The following is a 20,740-nucleotide window of genomic DNA, read 5'->3' on the forward strand; positions in this document are numbered from 1 at the left end:
TGGCAGGTTTGAGCTTTAAATTGTAAATAATGCAAGCATCTGCTCCTCTAGTCAGACGACCTCCCATTAAGCATTATGGAATCCAGCATTACTGCCCGTCAGATCAACTGTCACAGCTTGATGAGGATCAACAGTGAGTCTGACCTTCTCACGATTGGTCTCCTGCTAAGGCCGCAGCAGGACTGCCGTGTAATTTCCTCCTTTATCCAGAGGGATGACAGCAGTGTCAGCAGCTGGAGTGCTGCTGCACGACCAGAAAGGAGATATGTTGTTCTGTGTTGGGTGGAATGGGCTCGCTGCCTCTCAAGGCTTCAGAGGATGCCGAGAGTTGTCGAGATTGAAAATTACAGCCAAATAAAGTTTCGGACTAACTCTGTCGAGACGCAATGTTTTTGTGTTGATATGACAAGCGAGTGAAGAGGTAATGTGCAGAAACACAGAGATGTGTCGACGCTCTGCTGCGACGCGTCTTGATCATCTGCTGCAGCAGGAATCGGCGGTAAACAACCGCAGACCGGCGGAGCCTTTACATTCTCTGTGTGGTTATGGAAAACAGGGATCAGACGAGTTCTGTGTCTCAGCTGTTATGTCGCACATTTTGCTGAAAAAAAAAACACAAGGCAGGATTTATAACTTTTTTATGGTTTTGATACAAAGGAGAAACACAATAGTGTGCTCATTAGGACTGTGAAAGTGTCAGTTTCATTCTGTCTTGCATTATTGGATTATATCGTAAATTCACCTGTACTGTCAGCCTGAAATGAAAAAATTGGAAAGAAGAAAAGTTCTTATGACCATTAATCTTTTTCAATATAATTATTATTCGCATGAAGACATTAAAATCCTTCTCAGCGTATGGACATTTAAGCTACAGAATGATGAAGGGAAATGTTCCAGGTTGTGATGTGAACATCTTTTGTTTAAAGAGTGAGTCATATCTTTTTTGTTTTCACAGTGGCATACCGGGGAAGAAATGTGGGACCATTGTCTTGTCGGCCGAGGAGCTGGGAAACTGCAGAGTAAGTCCAAAAAAAGTTTTGACAAGTATATATCTGAATTCTCTTTCTGTGATGGCCTCAGGGAAATTTGACACTTCAATTTCCCATGTAAAAACTGGTCAATTGGAAAAACAACTCCAAAACCTTAATTTACATTGATGAATGAAAAATGCAATTTTGGCAAATTGAATTAAATTGACAAATTTTTCATTTGTCATCTAGAAAATGCAACAAATAAGCATTACACAGACCGCTTCATAATACATGTTGTCCTATGTTCACTCATCTAATTTGAAAAGGGCCCTGCAACAATGGTGCATTAGTCTTTAATTGAGCATATCCGCTATAGGTGATAGATTATAGCATATCACTGTGAAATTGTATGTGACACACTTGGGGAATTGTGCACTTTATGTGAGCTGCATAATGCATGTTGAGCAATCTTCTTCACCAGCCTGCTGAAGTGAAGTGGGTTGTTTAATAGCTTCGACTTCAGTTATATCTATTGTATCATAACTGTCCCCATTAAACCAGCAGGATACGCCATGTCACTGTGCTGCAGCGTTTGTCATTTGGAAATTGTGTACATAGTGAATATGCTCTGAGTTTGAATGGCTATTTAATGAGCCCACATTCATTCCAATTACTAAAGCGGGCATTTTCCCCCCGGCGTTGGGTGTGTTAATCCCTGAGTCCTCGCTAATAACCTGTGTCCACTAATGTCCATTGGCTTTCTCTCTGCGCTGCTAAATGAAGATAGTAAATAACCACAGTACACTGCAGTGCTGCCAGTGGAGCATGAGGAAGTACCAAGACTTATTGGTTGGAACAACTGGCCTCCCTCAGAGGCTGTAAAGCAAATCACTGCGCTGCAATGAGTGTATTAATATTTTATGATGCTCTAATACATTAATACACGTAATTATCTGATGTTTCTGAGCTTAGTAACTTCCTGTCCTACATGTGGAGTAAAATCCACCTGGTTTAACTTGAAAAAACTTGACTTTGATTCATCGAAGTTTCTCTAACAGCATCATTTTGTGTCCTGAAAAAAAAAAAAACAGTCCCCTGACAGAAAAGGCGTGCTGGTAATAAATCTGCAGTGATGGCCGTTACTCGTTCTGTCCTGCAGGATCGAAGCGTCAGTGCTCAGAGTCGTTGAGGGGCTGCTGGGAGTCATCAGGTGCATTGGATCTGCGATGATAGGAGTTAGCATTGTCCCCTGAAAGCACCACTTCAAGAGGCGATTTTGTAATATAAATGCAAATGATCATCGCTGGTTCAAATGACCATTTCCTTTCTCCCAGACTCAATTAGAGAGACACAGACTTGACGTGTCACTCCACACCTGCCCTGTTTACAGAGTTTAACCCTGAATGGGAAAAACCTCCGGCTTGAGTAGAGAACAGGATGATGACATGAAAGAAAAGAGAGATCACTGTCAGTACCGTTCACACACTTGTGAATTATAGCGTTTTGGATTTGGTGCCATTCATCGGGATGCTGTTTATCGTATCCATCTGTGGCCAATAAATGAAGGCAGCAGAGTTACTGCATCACCTGAGGTAAACACTGTAACTCATGTTTGGAGGAAACTGTAACCAGCAGAGGGGAAGTTCTGCAGGGAGCGTTATCTGAGAGGCAGGTTGGCTCTCACCTCATGGTGGTGGATTTGCCAGGTATCATTAGACTGAGCAGCAGCCTCTACATGGATAAAATCTGCCTCTTGGCTGCTGTTATCTCTGGCACATGAGACATGCTGAGCAGAGGCTGGCTCCCTCTCTCATCCTCCTCACTGTCCAGCCGCAGCTCCGGCTGATTTAAATCTACGTTAACACTTTACGTTTAACAGTAGTGAACCACGGAGAGGTTTATTCCTTCATGATTATGTATTAGGATGAGTGTAAGTCTTGTTCAGTATATATGAAAATATACATGGTCAACTACACTTTATTTATATAATCCAAAATCACAAATGCTCTTCAAACTCAGCTTCTCAATCTGTTGATAGACTGTGTATAAAGATGGAGGACAGGACGGCTGCACACAAGTGAAGTCAAAGCGCCTTGATCGCCACCTGGTGGCTGCTTGAAGTATAAGTTATAAATCCAGCCTACTCTATATAATTAATGGGACATAGACACAAAAAAAGAAAAGACATTTTCTCAAAGATGGTTTCACTCATTTTAGGTATGTCCTGTCACACTGAAGTGCTAAGTTAGTTTGGTTTTAATGAGTTATTTGATGCTAGAAAACTGGGTGTAACATCATGATTGACAGCTGAGACTGACTTGTCATTGGTCAAGCTTGTGTATTGATGGGACCTCAGTAATGGTGCTCCATCCCCCAATCGTTACTTTGCAGACTCAGGGGACAAATGTGCACCATGGCAGCGTTCGTATCCAATATATTTTAACTTCGTTTCTGGAAAGTGGGAGGAAATGGAGACATGTCGTCCATCTTTATAGTCTATGGTCAATATATCAGCCTTTATTTTTAGACTCCTGAAAACTCGACCATAAAAATAATATAAAATATTCAGGTGCCTCTGCAGAATATGTGCAGTATACACACTCACCAGCTTACTATCAACTTACACTAAGTCCAATTACCACTGATGTATTGGCTTGTATGTTGTGTTTTCGTTGAACATGTATCCTTAAGTTTATCGCTGCCTTCAGAAAAGGAAGTTGAGCTTATTACAGTTCCCATTATTGTGTTTTTGTTATATATCTAAAACTGTTTCTTAGACGGACAAAAAAATCCTTCACCTGAGGCTTACAGTCATTACAGGCAACTGAATGGAACGAAGCTTGATCCATACAAAGGGATTGTGTACATTTCTGATTCCAATAATCCTCTTGCTCGCCCCTCGTTTGGTGATTCACTATGTGATCTCAAGGTTGTTATAAGCTCCTCTAACATGGATTCTCTCCCACGTTCTGAAAGGAGTGCATTGCTCTGCCACGTAGCCCATGCGGCGATATCTTGGTGGAGCAGAGAGACGGGCATGGAGGATGCAGTCTGCTCTCAGTATTCCCCCTCTGCTCCTGAACCTCAGTGGCTGAAATTAATGTTCTGCCTTTTTTCCCACTTAATGAGAGAACACTGCTTGGCACCGAGGCGGGTGTGTGTTATCTGTGCCTAATGAAGGCTTGAGGCGCCGTGTTACCATGATAGTGTAATTGCGGAGGCTGTGTCAGGGCTAAGCAGGACAGTTATAGGGTGGTGCTATTTTAAAAGACGTTGATAAGTGACCTATACAAAGTTCACTTCAATAATATCTTACCTTTTTTTAAATCCACAAAACAAGCCCTGCTGGGCAAATGAGATGTTCCTGTGAAAGATATCAAGGAAGAGATTCACGTACAAAATACACAGCTGTTTCCTCTATAACGTGGCTGGTCCATATCCAACTGCACAAACTGGGGAAAACAATTATCCATTAAAATGCTCCCTTCTTCCTGTACACTGGTTAGAAACAGAAAATAACAGTAGGAGATGAAATTAGATATGCAGCAGCACTTGGAGCCTCAAATGACAGTTTAATCAGCCCGTTACTTTGCCTCTGTTCCAATATTTCCACAGTATTAGTTGGAAACAATGTACGATTAGAGACAGCACATAATCAAATTAGCTCAATTTTCAGCAGAATGTGAGTAGAATTAATTGATGAGTATAATCACTGTTTATCTGTGCAGCGTCATCCATCCTCCCTGGTGGTGATTGCCTCAGAAATAGAAGCTGGTCTGTGTCCAAGGCATAAAGTGACATGATGGGGGGTTAGTGAGTGTTAGGTCAGAGGCAGTACGCACCACACTGATGTGGGTCAAAGCAGTCGATAAAGGCCCTGCCCGGCACCATGCTGATTCCCATCTAATGGCTGCACTTCAATCCCTGAAAGCCCGGGAGCTGTGAATGTCTTCTGATATCACATCTCAGGCTTTAGCATTTGATGATTAACACACTTGACTTGCAGATGCAGCATGTTCCCGGGGCGACAGTTTCTAAAATATCCTGTAATGGCTTCCAGGGACACTTTGCAGAGTTTCTCCTGCTTCTTACCTGTCCAGTCTGTGGCCACTGTGCAGCCTCATCACTTTACACAGATGCAGAATATTAACTTGACCACAGGGAGACTATCTGGAACCAAAGGCATTACAGGGCATGTCCATTGTCCTTGTAATGGAAGCACACATTGAAATACTGCCTAAATGAGTATAATTATGCTAATACTAGCCTTTCTAATGTATCATTAGCTGCACTCACACCCTCTACATCCTTTTTACTAAAACCCCCCCTTTTTTTCCCTGGGCAGGGTTTTAGAATCCATTACTTTGCCCCTGCACGCTCCCTCATACTATTATTATGATTACATGCAGCACAACAAGGTATTTTCAATTTGATTTTCCTTATCCCATCCGCTGCGTTTGTGCAGCAGTTGCATAATAAAGAAATGGTAATGAGTGCATTTGCGGGTTTTGGAAACATAGGGGCCACTGGCTGGATTTGCTCTGCTCACATTAGGATTTGGTCAGCACTCTGCTTTGATTTGGTGCTTCAGTGCTTTTATATCTTGGCACACAGCGTGTATAAACAAACAACATCGGCAGGAGCGTGGATTTACAATGTCATTTGCTTTTCATTTTTGAGAATTTCTTTGTTTCCCCCCTGCCCTTTGTCTGTAGGATTACTCCACCATGCAATTCTGTGCCAACAAACTGGATAAAAAGGACTTCTTTGGAAAATCGGACCCCTTCATGGTCTTCTACAGAAGCAACGAGGACGGCACGTGAGTTTGCATCTCTTTTCTCTTCCTCAGTGGTTTTTTTATTTTGACTTATCAAAGCCAGGTAGGAGGGTGGTGTGGATTTCAAAGGAGCAGCACCCATGAGAGAATTAGATTGAGCTCCCTTGAACTGCATACAGATATAGATTTATGCAGATGTGCATCCAAAGCAGGCGGCAGTGGGAAGATTTTTATCGCTGGGTATTTTCTTAGAGCTGTGCGTATTAGGATTTCAAATTCCTGATGACCTTGAGTCTCCAGGTTCACCATCTGCCACAAGACCGAGGTGATGAAGAACACGCTGAACCCTGTGTGGCAGCCCTTCTCCATCCCCGTCAGAGCGCTCTGCAATGGAGACTACAACAGGTAGGATGACTGATGATGTACAATAAAATGTTCTGCCCGCACACACTCGCATGCAGCTTGATTTTTTTTTTCCAATGGAAATCAAAACGGCAAGTTTCAATATGCAGGGTACTTACTTCAAAGTAGGGAAGGGTGCGTCAAATTTAGACAGCATTGATTTTCTACTGTTATTTTATCTGCTGCTGAAATACAGAATTATTAAAGGCCTAACTCTGTGTACACGCTGCCTGGCCTGGTTGTTCATTGATTTGCCTTCAAGTGGCAAGGGGCTTTGAGAGCGTTTCATGCTCCTGATGGCATCTCCTATCATATCTGAATCTGTTCAGAGCAAAGGAGCCTCGTGGGACACCTGAGGAGCAGAGAGAGTTTTGGCAGGGAAATAAAAAACGAGACGAATGGAAGAAGAAGTTTCTGTACTTGTGTCGTTCTATAGATGTTGAGAGTGTGTGTGTGTGTGTGTGCTGACCCAGGCAGCCATGAGAGTCTGCACAACTTATCAAACAACACCTCAAATCTCCCCCTCTCACCACGCTCGGTGTCAACCAGAGGTTCTTCGCTTGGATCCCGTCTCTGCTCACCTGCCCGCAGAAGCTAATTGGGTCAGACAGATGGTGCAGAGGCATGAAAGATGCTTGATTCCCTTTGAGGATTTTGATGGCAAGGGAAATCTATAGCAATTTATCGTCTCCCCGGTTTTCATATGAAATATCTACAGTTGATATGAGTTGCTGCAAGATTTAACTCAACAAATTTTGCAGCAAATCAAATTCTTGTGGCTCATGAAATCATTGCATTGGTTCTGACCCACAGTTGACTCAGGCATTTTGTCAAACGCACAGCCTTCTCCAGTTTAAAGATATTGCAAATTTCCAAAAATCAGCTCCTGAGTTTTTTCTTGTATTCTTTAAATATTTTCAGTTTAATTTATAAAGTCTAAAATCACCACCTCACTGGCCTCTATCCTACTTCCCTTGAATAAAAGTTGACTAAAGTGGAAACAGATGTGAAGAATGTGGATCCATCAATGACATAAGCTCTGTTCATACCAGCCATTACCATGCATCTTGGGCGAGCCAGTCGCAGTTTGACAGCTCTAAGTACGTCAGTTCACACATGGCATCAGATGGTGTCTCCTCAGGCGTCTCTAATGGCCACTTGTGATCCGATTTCCCTTCCCTGCTGTAAAGGAAATAAACCGGTACATCATTACTTTTTGCAAAGACAAAATGTGTTATTGTTTGTAGCCAGACTGACTTTGACTGATGAGTCCATTGTCAATGTGTGTGTGTGTGGGTGTGTGTGTTTGTTTGTGTTAGAGGGAGACGAAGGAACAGGGTGAGGAGATGCTGAGTGAATCAATACGCCGTGCTCAGCTTTACAATGAAAAAGGCTTCCATCCATTTGAAATAGTAACAAAAAATTGAAAATCAATAAGTGGCGGTCAATGTTGATATTTGGGCGGGCTGCCACAAATAAATCAATACTTGGAAAACAGTGCGAAGAATAAAAATATATTTCTGGTTCATTCTGAAAGTTAAGTCTGAGGAGGCGTTTCTTCAGGGTGGCCCAGGAATCACTTACGTTCACAGTGAAAAGGAATGTGGCCGGAGAGGTCGGATCTGCATTTTGCTTATTAGTACTTAGTACGTTGAGTTGCCCACTTGTGATCACGTGAGACAGAAGTTAATACAAGGTCAGAACAGAGTTAGGATGAGTCTCTGGGAGGATGAAGATCCAGATCCATGATGTCCAAGGTGCAGAAGGACGGAGATCACATGATGGCCGGTGCTCCAGCACAGAGAAGCCTCATGTTATGTGCTCCACATCACTTTTCCTTGGTATGGTTATCGCTCCTCTATCACAGCTCTGCCTCATGTTAATCAGTCAAATCTCTTGTCAGGGAGTGAAATCGCTCATATTTCCACTGCGAGTGCAGCAAAATGATATTGATCTGGGGACTAATTCTCCGTATCTTCTGCAGTAGATTGGATCATGTCTTGGTGCTGCATCTAAGATCATTAGTTGTAAAGAAATTACATCAGAGAAGTAGATGGTGACTATCACATCGCTCGAGAAACATCTGACACACTAGCCCCAAGTGTCGACCAGTACTCGGAGGAGGCTTTGATCATTTTCTGTCACTGACTCTGAATATCTGTCTGATTTGTGTTTTGTTGTCAGTTTTATGAGGCACAGAGTGTTTTAAGCACAGATTCACGGTACAGTTCTTGTCTCATCTCTCTCTGCTCGACATTGATCGCACACACGTGTGTTACGTAGGATAGATAAGTTGAGTGCAGACAGAATGAGTTCAGGTCACATTTACAGGGCAGCCCTCCATCACCCGGCGTCCTCCCGGAGCCATCGACACATGATTGACAGCAGCCCAAGGGGAGGGAGGGGTAGGAGTTGGGGGACAAGATACTGATCTTTCTGTCAGATTGAGCAGGAGAGAGAGAGAGAGAGAGAGAGAGAGAGAGAGAGAGAGAGAGAGAGAAAAGCTCTTTACTCCTTCTCAGTGAATTCTCCCAGGCTTTCCTATTTGATATCTCGCATTCCAACTTATTTCAGGAACTTGTAAAATATGCTCCCTCCCTTGAGGTTAGTTCTCTATCTTTGGCTTTGTGCGCAGAAGTTAGCAACTCTATCAACGTGCTCGCTCCGCTGTGACACACACAAAGTCAACAATTCATTAAAATCCTTGATGCCAGTTTACCCATTCTCTTTAAAAAGTCAAACCTTCCTTGATTTTCCTCTTTTGATGCCAGACTGACTGAGACAAAAAACTGCAGAAGTGCGCAACACAGTCTAGCTTCAAAGATATATGAAACTGTCAACCCCATTATATCATCAGAACCATTATATTATTACTTTTCTGTGCAAGACAGAGCAGACTCGCTTCGTTTGATTTTATTCAACCTTCACTTACAATGAGCTTTGATAGCGTGTTTTGAGACTTGGTCATTTCAGAAGTGTTGTCTGGGAAGTTTCCCCTCAAGGACTTTCAGGTACTGGCTGACAAATGTGTTCATTGTAAAAGGTGGTCACACAAACCGTGTCCTCTGTTTGATTTGTTTTACAGGACGATCAAAGTGGAAGTGTATGACTGGGACAGAGATGGGAGGTAACGCACTCACACAAACATTTATAGTTAAAAAGCCATTTGTGGTGTTTTTCTCATGTTGGTGAGTTTCTCCTTTAACTGTGATTTACATTTACAGTTTTTTAGAAACAATAAAAACCCTGCCCACAATCAAAATATTTACTTTTTTAAATTGCTATTAGTTTTTCATTAAAACTGATTATTACATCACTACAGTGGTTGTGGTGGTTCTCCTCTCAGTATTGTATTTTACTGGACAGTATTGTGACTGTATCTGAATGACCAGCATGTGAGGCAGTTTTTTCTCTCACCTTCCTCCAGCCACGACTTCATCGGTGAATTAACCACCAGCTACAAAGAGCTGTGTCGAGGTCAGAGCCAGTTAAATGTCTATGAGGTGAGTGAAGGCAAAGGAAAACAACAGTCTCTCAGTTTCCTCTCAGAACATATGAGCTTTATGTGAAACAGTGATTGATGTTGCACGTTTAATTTTGGCTGCGACAGCTGGTGGCTGGAGGCAATTTGTTCTCCCTGCCCGTACGTCCCATTCTCGTAAAGGGGATATCTTAAGAATGCCTTGAGGGAATTTCTTCAAAATTGGTACAAATATTCACTTGGACTCAAGGATGAACTGATTAGATTTTGGTGGTCATAGGTCAAAGGTCCAAAATCCAAATTTTTTTTCAGGTCTGCTTATAGGATATTTTATTACATGTGGCACAATCCACTTGGACTCACTGATGAACTGATTACATTCAGTGCTCAAAGGTCACTCTAGCTTTATTTGAATTTAGAAAAAAATGAATGTCGATGGAAACTGCACTGGTTGGTGCTCACATATCTTGAGAACCATTCATCTTATCAGCGTCACACTTGGAATGTATATTGTTAAATGAGAAAGTGCAGGGTCAAATTTGATGCGATCTGGACAAGCGAGGTGTCCAATATTAGACAACTGGCACCTGTAGTAGTGGCAGCTAGGACAGTTGTTGTGATCAACATAAGTGACGTTGATCACAACAACTGCAATGACAATTTATTCTCCAGTTCGGGGTTCTGCATACTGAGTCAAGTTTCACTGAATAAACAGTTGAACAGCTCTTTGTGCAGCAGTGGTGGCGCGTCTTCAAGATTCTTCCGTCCTGCAGCAGGTCTTTACTTCACACATCTCAATTACTGCACAACACAGTTTCAGATAGAAAGCAGCGACCAGCATCACCACAGGCCAAGAAAACAGGTTTAAGAAAACGGGCACTGCATTAGTTAATGAACCAACTTGCACCTTTGGAACAAAGGTTCTCCTGCAAGGGCACAAAACCACCTAATGCTCAACCTTCTCTGTGCCAGTGGGAGAAAACTACTTCCACTTTAGACCAAATCAGTTTGCCCTTTGGCTCGGCAAGGTCTTGTTATCCAAAGTTTAATGAATGGAAACTTTCCGGGCCTTGGTTGTTTGAGCCTCGTTGTGCCTATTTGAAATTAGCAGCAAGCCTCTTCTGTCTCTCCTTGTCCTACCCAACATTAAGTGTTAAGTGTCGCAGTAGACCAGATGAGAAAGGGTGTGTTGCCGTGGTGAGAATACAAATGGGAATGCAACAGAACTGTACTGCTGATTAGAGTTTTTTGGGATGGTCCTCCGAGGGTCATATTGTGTATTACTGTTAAGCGCTGGGAGGCTGCTGTCACTCCCTGCTCATTAAAACACTTGCCATGTTACATTAGCCTCTGAATTAGTCATGGCGCTGGCTTGAGAAAAGGGCAGTGAGCAGAGTGAGTCGGGGAAAAGATGGTGGGTACAGAGGGACAGACGGAGAGGAAGGCAGAATGAGTGAGTGCCCCGCTAGGAGGTCAGAAGAAGGTGCATCCATTACCCTTCACCGGGCCTGTCTGTATTTTAATCAGAAAATGAAACACAGCCGTTTCCCTGTGCACTCTGAGCCAGGTCATTGGCCTCGAAGCAGTTTCAGGATGTGGCCAACGACTACATGAAGCCACCTTTTCACAGCTGACAAATAAAGACTTTGAATAGGTCACAGGCCGTGATGTTCGCCTCTCTGCAGATCCCTGTGTACCCAAACCTGACATGCACGAGCCCTGCAAACATTAGCTATGTGAGTCGATACGACAGCGCACTAATGCTAACGGAGGCTGGTTTAATTTGGGGTGATGCCTATGTGACATTATGCAAACCTGGTTGTGCCCGAGTGGCGGCCGCGGTGCTGAGAGGCATCATCACAGAGGCAGAGTGGGGGGAGTGGAGCCTGCAGAGAGGAGGATTTTACTCTGTATCTATATTATATTTTACACTTTCCTTCCGACTTGTGTGCAGACCCACAGAATGAATGAGCAGTAGAGATATTTGACTCGGATAGTTAACTGTCACATCATTAAGTCACAGCAGATAGCGCTTTTATCAGCTCATCTTATCGCCCCTATATTCGTGCATGTTTCTGCGCACATTACACTTTATTGCACACCTGTTAATTTGCACTTTTACAGCTATAATTCAGTCTGTGTGGGTTTGCCATTTTGTTTATGACAAATAAATGGTTTGGGGAAAGATATGGGACATGTGATCCACCACCCCCAAGCTTGATAATATGCATGTAAAATGTACAGCTCAATACAGGTGCTTATAATAATAACCCCCAGAAAAATCTGCTGCTGGCCATGATCAATGCTATGTCATTCTCACCCGGTGCAGTTATTGGATTCAGTCCATATGCACCATTACCCTCACAGACGTGGAGTAAGAGGACAAAGATGTTTTTATTACTTGCCCAAGGGCGGATAAAAAGAATTGTGCTGCAAGTTTACATTCCCCTTAACCTTTTATTTCATTTTTTTCATTCTTCCTTCACACCAGGTGATGAATGCCAAGAAGAAAATAAAGAAAAAGAGATACATCAACTCTGGGACGGTGAGACTTCTAAGATAAGAGCAAACTCCCTGTTACACTCACACCCCGGCTCTCCTCAGCTGGATGTTTCCTCTAAGTGGAGGCATGAGGCAGTTCAGCTCTGTTAAATGTTTTTGTTCCCTCCCCAGTCTCGGAGCTTTTGATCCGGACAGTGAATCTAAGTAGATGAAAAAACATTCTCATGACCCGAGACGGGATGAGAACCAAATCAGCAGTAATGCTTAAAGTGACATTCGTCTGGGTCGTGTCACTGAAGACTTTTTTTATGTATATATTAGCCACAGCTTTGTCACTGCCTTAATGTTTGGCTGACGCTGTAATTAAAATCTGTGGCTAGTTATCCGTCACACTGAGCATCCATCAGTGCGCAGTCACACTGATGCTCTCAGTGATTGCGATGCTTATACGCGGCTCAGGAGTCAGAATCATTCTGCCTGGGCGAGTCATTTTGCGGATTGTTTGCTCTGAGGTCAGTGTCATTGTGTAAATTGGTAGATTCTGATATTCCTTAATCACCAAGCACGACATTATCTGTTTGGACCTTCTCTCTCCCAGGTGTCCTTGTTGTCGTTCAGCGTGGAGTCGGAGCACACCTTCCTGGATTACATTAAAGGAGGGTGAGTCTAGTTCGTCTGTTTACATGAGGACACGCTATGTTAATGTTGTCTACCTTTGCGGCAGGCTCCCTAATTTGAGCAATAACTCAAAGTCTGACATCATATAATTTGATTTTCCGCTCTAAAATTAGTTTTTCTTATTGTTACCCGAGCTTCACTGTGCAAAATGATTTATGTGCAAAGTTTGACACTAGGAGTTTGTTCTCACCTTCATCTGAGTTGTTTTTTTTGTGTGGCATCACAACAAGTTTGGAAACCAACCGTGGTTCAACTTCGACAACTTCCACAACTTCCACACAACTTCCAGTGTACACACACTGAGAAACAAATTAACCGAAGGAAGAGTAGATGTCATTTTAAGAACCGATAACTTTTTTATTGGAAAAATCAGCAAATGTAGGCCACATACAAATATCACTTTTCATCATATTTATGTCTTTATACATTGAACTGTGTCATACTGTGTGAAATGCTAATAACAAGTAGATCACAAAAACATCATTAGTTACATTATAGAACAGGAATTCCTGCACTTTGTCTGTTGTTCATGAAAGATAAATTTAGCTGCTGGTGTTGTTCATGTCCATTCTGTGCTAGTGCTCTCTGTTGTCTGTCAAAACGCTTCAGCATCATGTATTTCTGGTTATTCAGGAAACGATGCTATGCTTAAAGTTTCAGGGTGTGATTCACATTGACATCCAAAATGTAATTAGGACTGGGAAACAGATTTTTGTGAAAGCTCTGCTATAGTTGACTTCGCTGTGACTACTATTGATGTGCCTGAAATCCAATAAATGTGGATGCACCACATGTAACCATACAACTAGTTATCCTGATGACATTATTAACGTCTCTACCGCCAGTGCCATGATCGCATCATTACACTGTCCCAAAGTAATGATGGGTGTTTTCATCGAAACTCTAGAAGCTAAAGTCACATTTGGGGTTTGCCTGTCAAACGCAGCAGAAACTGACTGTTACAACAAAGGCCACTTTTGTTGAAGAGGAGCAGATAAAAAATTTAGCAGATAAATTCTGCTCTGCAGCAACTTTATAGTAACCAACAGGCCTCCTGTCCCTGTTGGCACGGACTGTTCATCTCGAAAGAGGTTTGAAGTGCCACGTTTACTCACAAAGCAGAGACTCATCTGCAGCACAACTCAGATCTAAAATAAATCATTGTCACATATATATTAGCTCCTTGGTGCAAGTGTTTGGAAGATGCTGACGTTGCTTTTTTGATACTGTGCATGGTGCATCACAGTGGCCTGGGCGTCTAAAGTCTCGGGGGTTTCTGTGGACTTTCTCCAGCCAGTCCCCTGGTGTACAGTCTGCAGAAAGTCTGTAGGAGGAGGAGGCGCTGTGAGAAACGAGCATGAGAAAACAAAAAGGATGAAATAGCCTTACACATAGAGGACACTGACAAAAAATGTCAAGAGAGCTTCTGCTGATACGGGCTGACGCTGGTGTCGATGTGCTGTAACCAAAAACATGTGATGTCCACAGTGGAATAAAATCTGTTACATCCTGCCTCTGCCTGCTGCACCTCCCCTCACTTGAACGCTGCGGAGATTTCTGTGTTGTTGGGAACGTGTCTGACTAAAGAACCTGCTGTGTCGTGCATGTGTGAAAGGCAAACTGTGGAGAAAGTCTGGACCCGATTCTCATTGACATCCTCTGGAGGTCGTGTCTGAAAACGGCGTAAGAAAAGTACTTACTGCTGCGTAAATATATACCTGGAGAAATTTGAATGATGTCATTCCCTTATCTGTTCCTCAACTGTTGACTTTAGACTATTGGAAGAAAAAAAAATGAATGGAAAGAATATTCTATCTTTTTCTTTGTTTTGTTTGGTTGAGCACAAACTTTTCTAGCAGAACATTACTAACAGACATTGAGGTCACTTTGCTGAACTCTGTCTGAAGTTTCACTGTTTCACAGATGCAGCATTACAATAGCAGTCAATAGTGGGAGTTAACCAGCAGCACGGAGAACATTAGTGAATGTTGTGGGCATTGTAGAAATGCTCTGGCTGTGACTAATGCGTGAAAATAAGGTCGAAAATCAATGCAGTGAGATTTAATACGTGCATTACGTTGGCTCCTCTGATTTATCCTCTCCTGCAGCACAAGCGCTTCAGGGTTATTGCCTGTAGCTACTGAGATGCCTGGGATGTTTAACATGTGAGTTCAGTGTGGCCCCAGAGGAGACCATCTTGTCCGGAGCCACAACTGCAGTGCGAATGAATATGGATGCCGTTGATAAAATATGGAGAAGATTTCCGACAGTTTAATTAAGGGAGGACGACCTGTCTCATATGGAAATGTTCCTCGGTGGATCAGCAGCTGCCCTGGTTTAGTTTGCTTTGCTACTGATGTTTGCGCGTCCCAGATCTGTCCGGTTGGTCTGTTCCCGGCTCACACAAATGGACACACATACTGTAACAGCACATACACTTAATGTAACAGCATCCTAATTGAAGTAACACTGTAGGGAGATGTACACTACACTAAGTATTAATACATTACAGGTCAAAATCCAAATAAACATGTATACGTATTACACTTTGTAGTTTTTGGTGAGATGTTTATATTATTTCATATTCACAAAAACCTGGATTAACACTGACCTAAGATTGAGAGCCAGGATGAGCTTATTCTAGGACATGGATTTTCACTTGAATTTGGTGCACGCATATTTCTACATGACATTTGGAGGAACAGAAACTTAGCAGCGTGAAGTGAGAGATAACATACTCACAAATTTGTGTTATAATTAATGTCTTGAATATAAGACTTTAAAATTAGATAAACAACATGCCTGCAAAGATTTTAGGAGCACATCGTATCATTTTATGGGATTTTGCTGGCATGTGGCAAATTATTTATCAGAGCAGATACAAAGGTTTTATGAGGAGAAAATCCGATGAAATATAGCAACACAGAGGAGAGTAAGAACGAGAAGATAAAATAATGAAAGCCTTTTTTTTTCAAACGATTAAAAAGGCTTGATTCTAAAATGTTTCTGAAATATAGGGAGATAAACTCCACTACTTAACTGTAGACAGGGGTGTTACAGCAGGGTGGAGAGAGCTGGTAATTGTCTGGGCCCCAAGCAGAGAGGGGCCCCCCCGAGAATGGCTGATCCAAAACTGAAATTTTGTGAGAATCCCCGGGAGCACAATCCTCCTCTCTGAAATGTCTTATATTCTAGAAGCAGTGGTAAAATTCACAAACACAGTAATTCAGCATGAGCACAAATGGTGAAATGCTCAAAAACATGAGAAATAAATGCCAACTAACTAAAAAAACAAGTGTTCAGACTCACTTACAAACCTCCACTGTGCATTGCGGTGTAACATAAGACCCTCTTAAGTGGCATAATAAGACGGGATGTGGAAAGAAAAAAAGCATTTGTGGGAGCTTTGATGAGATTTGCCGCTTTTCACTCTGAAATTTCCCCCTTAAGTCTTGTAGAACATCCAAATCCTGAATTAACTTTTTAAATGAGAATTTTCAGACAAGGTCAAACAAAAACCCGCAAGGTGCTCTTTAAATTCTCTGGTGGGCAATGTACAGGAAACTGCAGCAACACCATGGAAGAAACCCCCTATAACGAGCCCCCATCCCACTAGATTTCTGCCAAAAGCATCGTGTTGGTTTAAGACTTGAATGCCCATCATTTATCATGTATATCTGGGTGGTGGTGGTGGTGGTGGTGGTGGTGGTGGGGGTCAGTGTGGTTTGATGAAGGCCCCCTGTGTCCCTTTTGCCTAGGGCCCCCAAAGTCCCTTGAAACGCTCCTGATCAAATATGTCCCCATTGATTCTCCTCCCTGGGTTTCTGGCGGATGGTTTTACACATATTTGACACATAACTCCTATTGCACCTGTTGTGTGTTGTCCTCCTTGTAATCACTACTGCTGGAGTAACGGAACAGAAGGTGGGCCTTCTGTTTATCTGTAGACTAGTAAATATTATGTTTTCATCGATGTTTCCCCAGAGAAAGTCTTCTCCCTGAAGAGCCTGTACGATGAATGATGCTTTATTCTAAGTGCGGTATTAGGAAGATTGTCATTGTGCTGTAACTGTGATTAGAGGGTGAATAAAGTCAAGTGCAGCTTGTGTCAAAGTGATTTCACCTCAATGTGTAGTTAAAGGCCAATCCTTTGTTATTTAATCTCCGCACTCCAAGATCAGAATTGATTTGAACTCTGAATAAAGGCGACGTTTTCAAGAGTGAAATAGCTTTTTATCCGTCGTGTTAAATGAGAAGTGGTAATCATCACATGAAACTGTTTAGAGAGAAATGAGAGACGGATTACACCATTAATTATTGTGACCCAGCGCGGGGGGGAGTGAAGCATTATGCAGTGGTATACTTCATCTTTTTGTTCCAGACATTTAGAGATGTTAAAAGCTCATCACGTCTTTTGTACGGATGCAGTCATGCGCCCAGTAGAGCGACTGATGACAGAGGCTGTTGCTTGATAAAAATAAAAATAAATCTTGTATCAAGGCAGTTTTTTTTAGAAATATGAAACCCCTGAAAGAAAATTGCTCCAGCATCAGATGTTCTGATATTTTCTCAAGGTCTTTTAAATCATCATGAGAGACTCGCTGCAGCCTTTGTGCCTTCTGCTGTCAGTGTCGAACTAATGTTATCTGTGAGAAGTGCTCTCAACAATGGAAACCTTTGTGTATTAAAATTCTCACACAGAGCAGCAGAGATACCATCAAAAACAAGACAGTTGGGGACATTATATCTCTGCGTTTCTCTTTCTGTTTTGATTGAGGCTCTATCGTTTTCCTCCGCAAGCTGTCGTGGTGGTTTTTGTGCCAAATTATCTCTGGAGGCAGAGAGCTCAGCATAAACCAACCTACATTTAGTCATGCAGCCACAAATGAAGACATTGATTCAAATATTTGACACGTCTAAGATAAAACACAAGGTTTTTCTCATCATCACCACCCACACAACCCTTTACTTTTAAATTGAATGCATAGTTTTTACTTTAAACTTTTTTTTTTACTTTGTTTGTGTGCATGTCTTTTGTTTGATGAAGGTTAATATTAAAAGGTTTGTTTTGCTTCAGTTATGAGAGAGAATCAATTTCCACTTGAGATGTTGTGGATATCTCCATATTGTTGTTGCCGTAGCAATGTGTGTTCATCAGTTTGGGGGGGGTGGAGCTTCTGAGGGATCTCTGCAGGTGCATTTTTTTGTTCTTTGTTTTGTTGAGGACTTCAAACATCAGCTAACAACCTTTAAGTTAATACAAATACATTTCACAAGGCACAACAAGATTACAGAAAACAGCATTTCACAAAACACAATATTACAGAAAACGCACCTTTACAGAAAACGCCAGCATCACAGCAAACAAACGAGGTTATAGAAACAACAACAACATTACGGAAAAACACATTTGATTCAACATAATAAGTGTTTTTTTCCCCAAAATGTTGTTTTTTGTGAAGTTTTGTTTTATGAAATGCATTTGTGTGTTGTTGTGCTTATTCATTGCTATTTCCACCTTCAGGTTGGAGATTGATTAGCATTTCAAACACAAGTTGCAAACACAAGTTTGTTAATGAGTGAGATTTAGATTTGACTTTATTCTTGTTTAAATCGTATGCCTTCACATCCACACATGGTGATGTAGGAGTTATGGCACAGTGCACAGACACCTCCATGGATCACATATAGATTTTGGCCTCCGTACTGTAGCTTAGTGAATGAGTTGAGTTTTTTCAGTTCATGCAAATGTAATACAACTGAGAAAAACTAGAAGCTGCACCTGAATAACTGCCATTCAGTGACATGATGAGAAATATGAGCAGTGTGTGTGAATCTGATCACATTTCTATTGATTATTATTCTCATGTGAGTTTACTTTACTTCTCCCTTTTTTTTTTTAAATATGAAAACTAACTTCAGATGGTTTCAACAGAGGGTAAGAAAAGGAATTTATTATCCTGATACACCATCTCACCCTGAGTGGATTCACAGTGAATTAGCTTTTCATTAACGATTCAACTGGGCCACAGATATGATCAAATAGAGGTAATTAAAGTCCAGAAGCCACATACTGTCCTGACTCAGAGAGGCTAATGAAAGATTTATATTCTTTTCATCACATGTTGAAACGTTTCTTTTAAAATGAATTCTCCAACGAGATGGGCCGTGTGGTGGCTTGTATTGTGCGGAGATCTTATTAAGGTTTAATAGTTTGATACCAAAATGGTGTGTTGTCCTGAAATGAGACACTGTCTTTTTCATTTCCTTGGAAATCGAAGATATTTCTCGGCTGTGACAATCTTTCCTTTACATTCTTATATTTTAATGCATCTGCAGTGGTTTCTTTTTTTTCACAAAAATACATTTTGTTGTCTTGATGTTAAATGATTTCAGATATGTTTGCTGTCCTGCTCGGCCGCCGTAGTCCAGACAGTTGATAAGATACATTTATGATAAATCTGAGTGGGGACTCAAGATGTTACCATGAGCTCACAGCAGTTCAGCCTAATGAGCAGCTCAGCAGGTTGACTTCTCTCCTGGTTGTGAGGGTTTAATAAGATCATTTGTTCTGTATTTCAGTCAAAGACAGGCTTCAAAGCACACAGTGCTCTTTGTAGTGAAGAAGAACATCGTAGAGTTTCAGGTCCATATTTGTGGGATCTCTGAGTCAGGTTAGCTCATTGATAATTCAGTAGCACTACCCTTCATGTTAGCAGTGCTTCGTACTACGTGTACTATTGGAATGAAGAATTACAGGTAATGTGCGTGAGCTGAGGAATACGTGGAGGGATTAATGGTTAGATTCTGCTTTGAAAATACACATTTAAGAACAAACACTAGATAGCATTAATGATTATTGAAGCAGTTCCCATGGAATTATTGCTGGGTGGAGGATTTTCTGAATTATTATCAACATTGATTTATTTGAAACTTCTTTGTTTTCTGCAAATAATTGCACATCTAATTGGGACATATATATACATTTAGCTTAGATAGTTGGCATTAAGAACACCATGGGGGTTTAGGACTGTAATCAGTGTTTAGATGTATAAAGTTTCATAGAGATGCATTTTGATATTGATAACCTATCTGATAAATATCTGAAGTTTTCTGTTTTGTTATGTTATTTGTTATATTTTTACGTTCGTTAATTCCCACAGGATCATTTGAATGATTTATAAAGACCATCCCCAAATCTCTGACAAATGATCTAAGAGTTTCTAATTAAATGGTAGAGGTCTTATTAATTGTTATGATAAACTTTCTGTACTTTTCATAACGATAGACTGAAACATTATTTTGTAGGATGTAGTTTGTGGTGCTGTTACGCTACTGCTTTATACTTAGAGGTGTTATATTTACCCATATAGATGTGATGGACAAAATAATAGAAACCCCTGTAAATATCCATATTGACATCCACTCAATACAAGCTACACTCGTTTGTATGTGTCTGTATTTGATTGAAGAAAGAAAAGCAGTCTGTTCATTGTTGTGCTCTGTGTGCAGGCGAATACAGCTGAGTTCCTTGTCACAATGTTTTACATCACAAACAATATCCCACCAAACCCAGTTTGCCAAGACTGCAGGAATTTCACATTAAAGACGCCTGACATCTGGTGTTTGTGTAACTGGAAGGAGAAAGTCGATATGATACTGATACATTTGTGCCTGATTTAAACTCTTGCTGTAATTCAAGGTGACACACACACTGGTTGAGGAGCTGTTATTTTAGCTGAGAAGATGGTAAACTGAGGAAGGTACGGGTGATATCTGGGACAAATTACCGGTCTGAAGGATCTGAACAGAATCCGGTTGTTTAAAGGTCATTTCAAGGCTGGTGTCAGATTTATGAAGTTGTAAATGAAGTGTAGGAAATGAAGATGCCTCATTAATTTGTCCACAGAGCAATATATCAAGGAAGTG

General features: G+C 41.5%; 1 protein-coding gene across 3 annotated transcripts in view; it reads left to right on the plus strand.

The window, feature by feature from the left end:
* Positions 1-20,740, plus strand: part of cpne5a (copine Va) — a 71,043-nt gene that overhangs the window by 35,046 nt on the left and 15,257 nt on the right. For all 3 annotated transcript variants that reach the window (XM_035160322.2, XM_035160323.2, XM_035160324.2), the window contains 7 exons: positions 956-1,019; positions 5,687-5,790; positions 6,049-6,153; positions 9,236-9,277; positions 9,578-9,653; positions 12,123-12,176; positions 12,732-12,793. In XM_035160322.2, the coding sequence (XP_035016213.1) occupies positions 956-1,019; positions 5,687-5,790; positions 6,049-6,153; positions 9,236-9,277; positions 9,578-9,653; positions 12,123-12,176; positions 12,732-12,793 (507 nt within the window). The remainder of the gene's footprint in view (positions 1-955; positions 1,020-5,686; positions 5,791-6,048; positions 6,154-9,235; positions 9,278-9,577; positions 9,654-12,122; positions 12,177-12,731; positions 12,794-20,740) is intronic.

The sequence above is a fragment of the Hippoglossus stenolepis genome, chromosome 6 (assembly GCF_022539355.2).
Source record: "Hippoglossus stenolepis isolate QCI-W04-F060 chromosome 6, HSTE1.2, whole genome shotgun sequence".
Taxonomy (NCBI): domain Eukaryota; kingdom Metazoa; phylum Chordata; class Actinopteri; order Pleuronectiformes; family Pleuronectidae; genus Hippoglossus; species Hippoglossus stenolepis.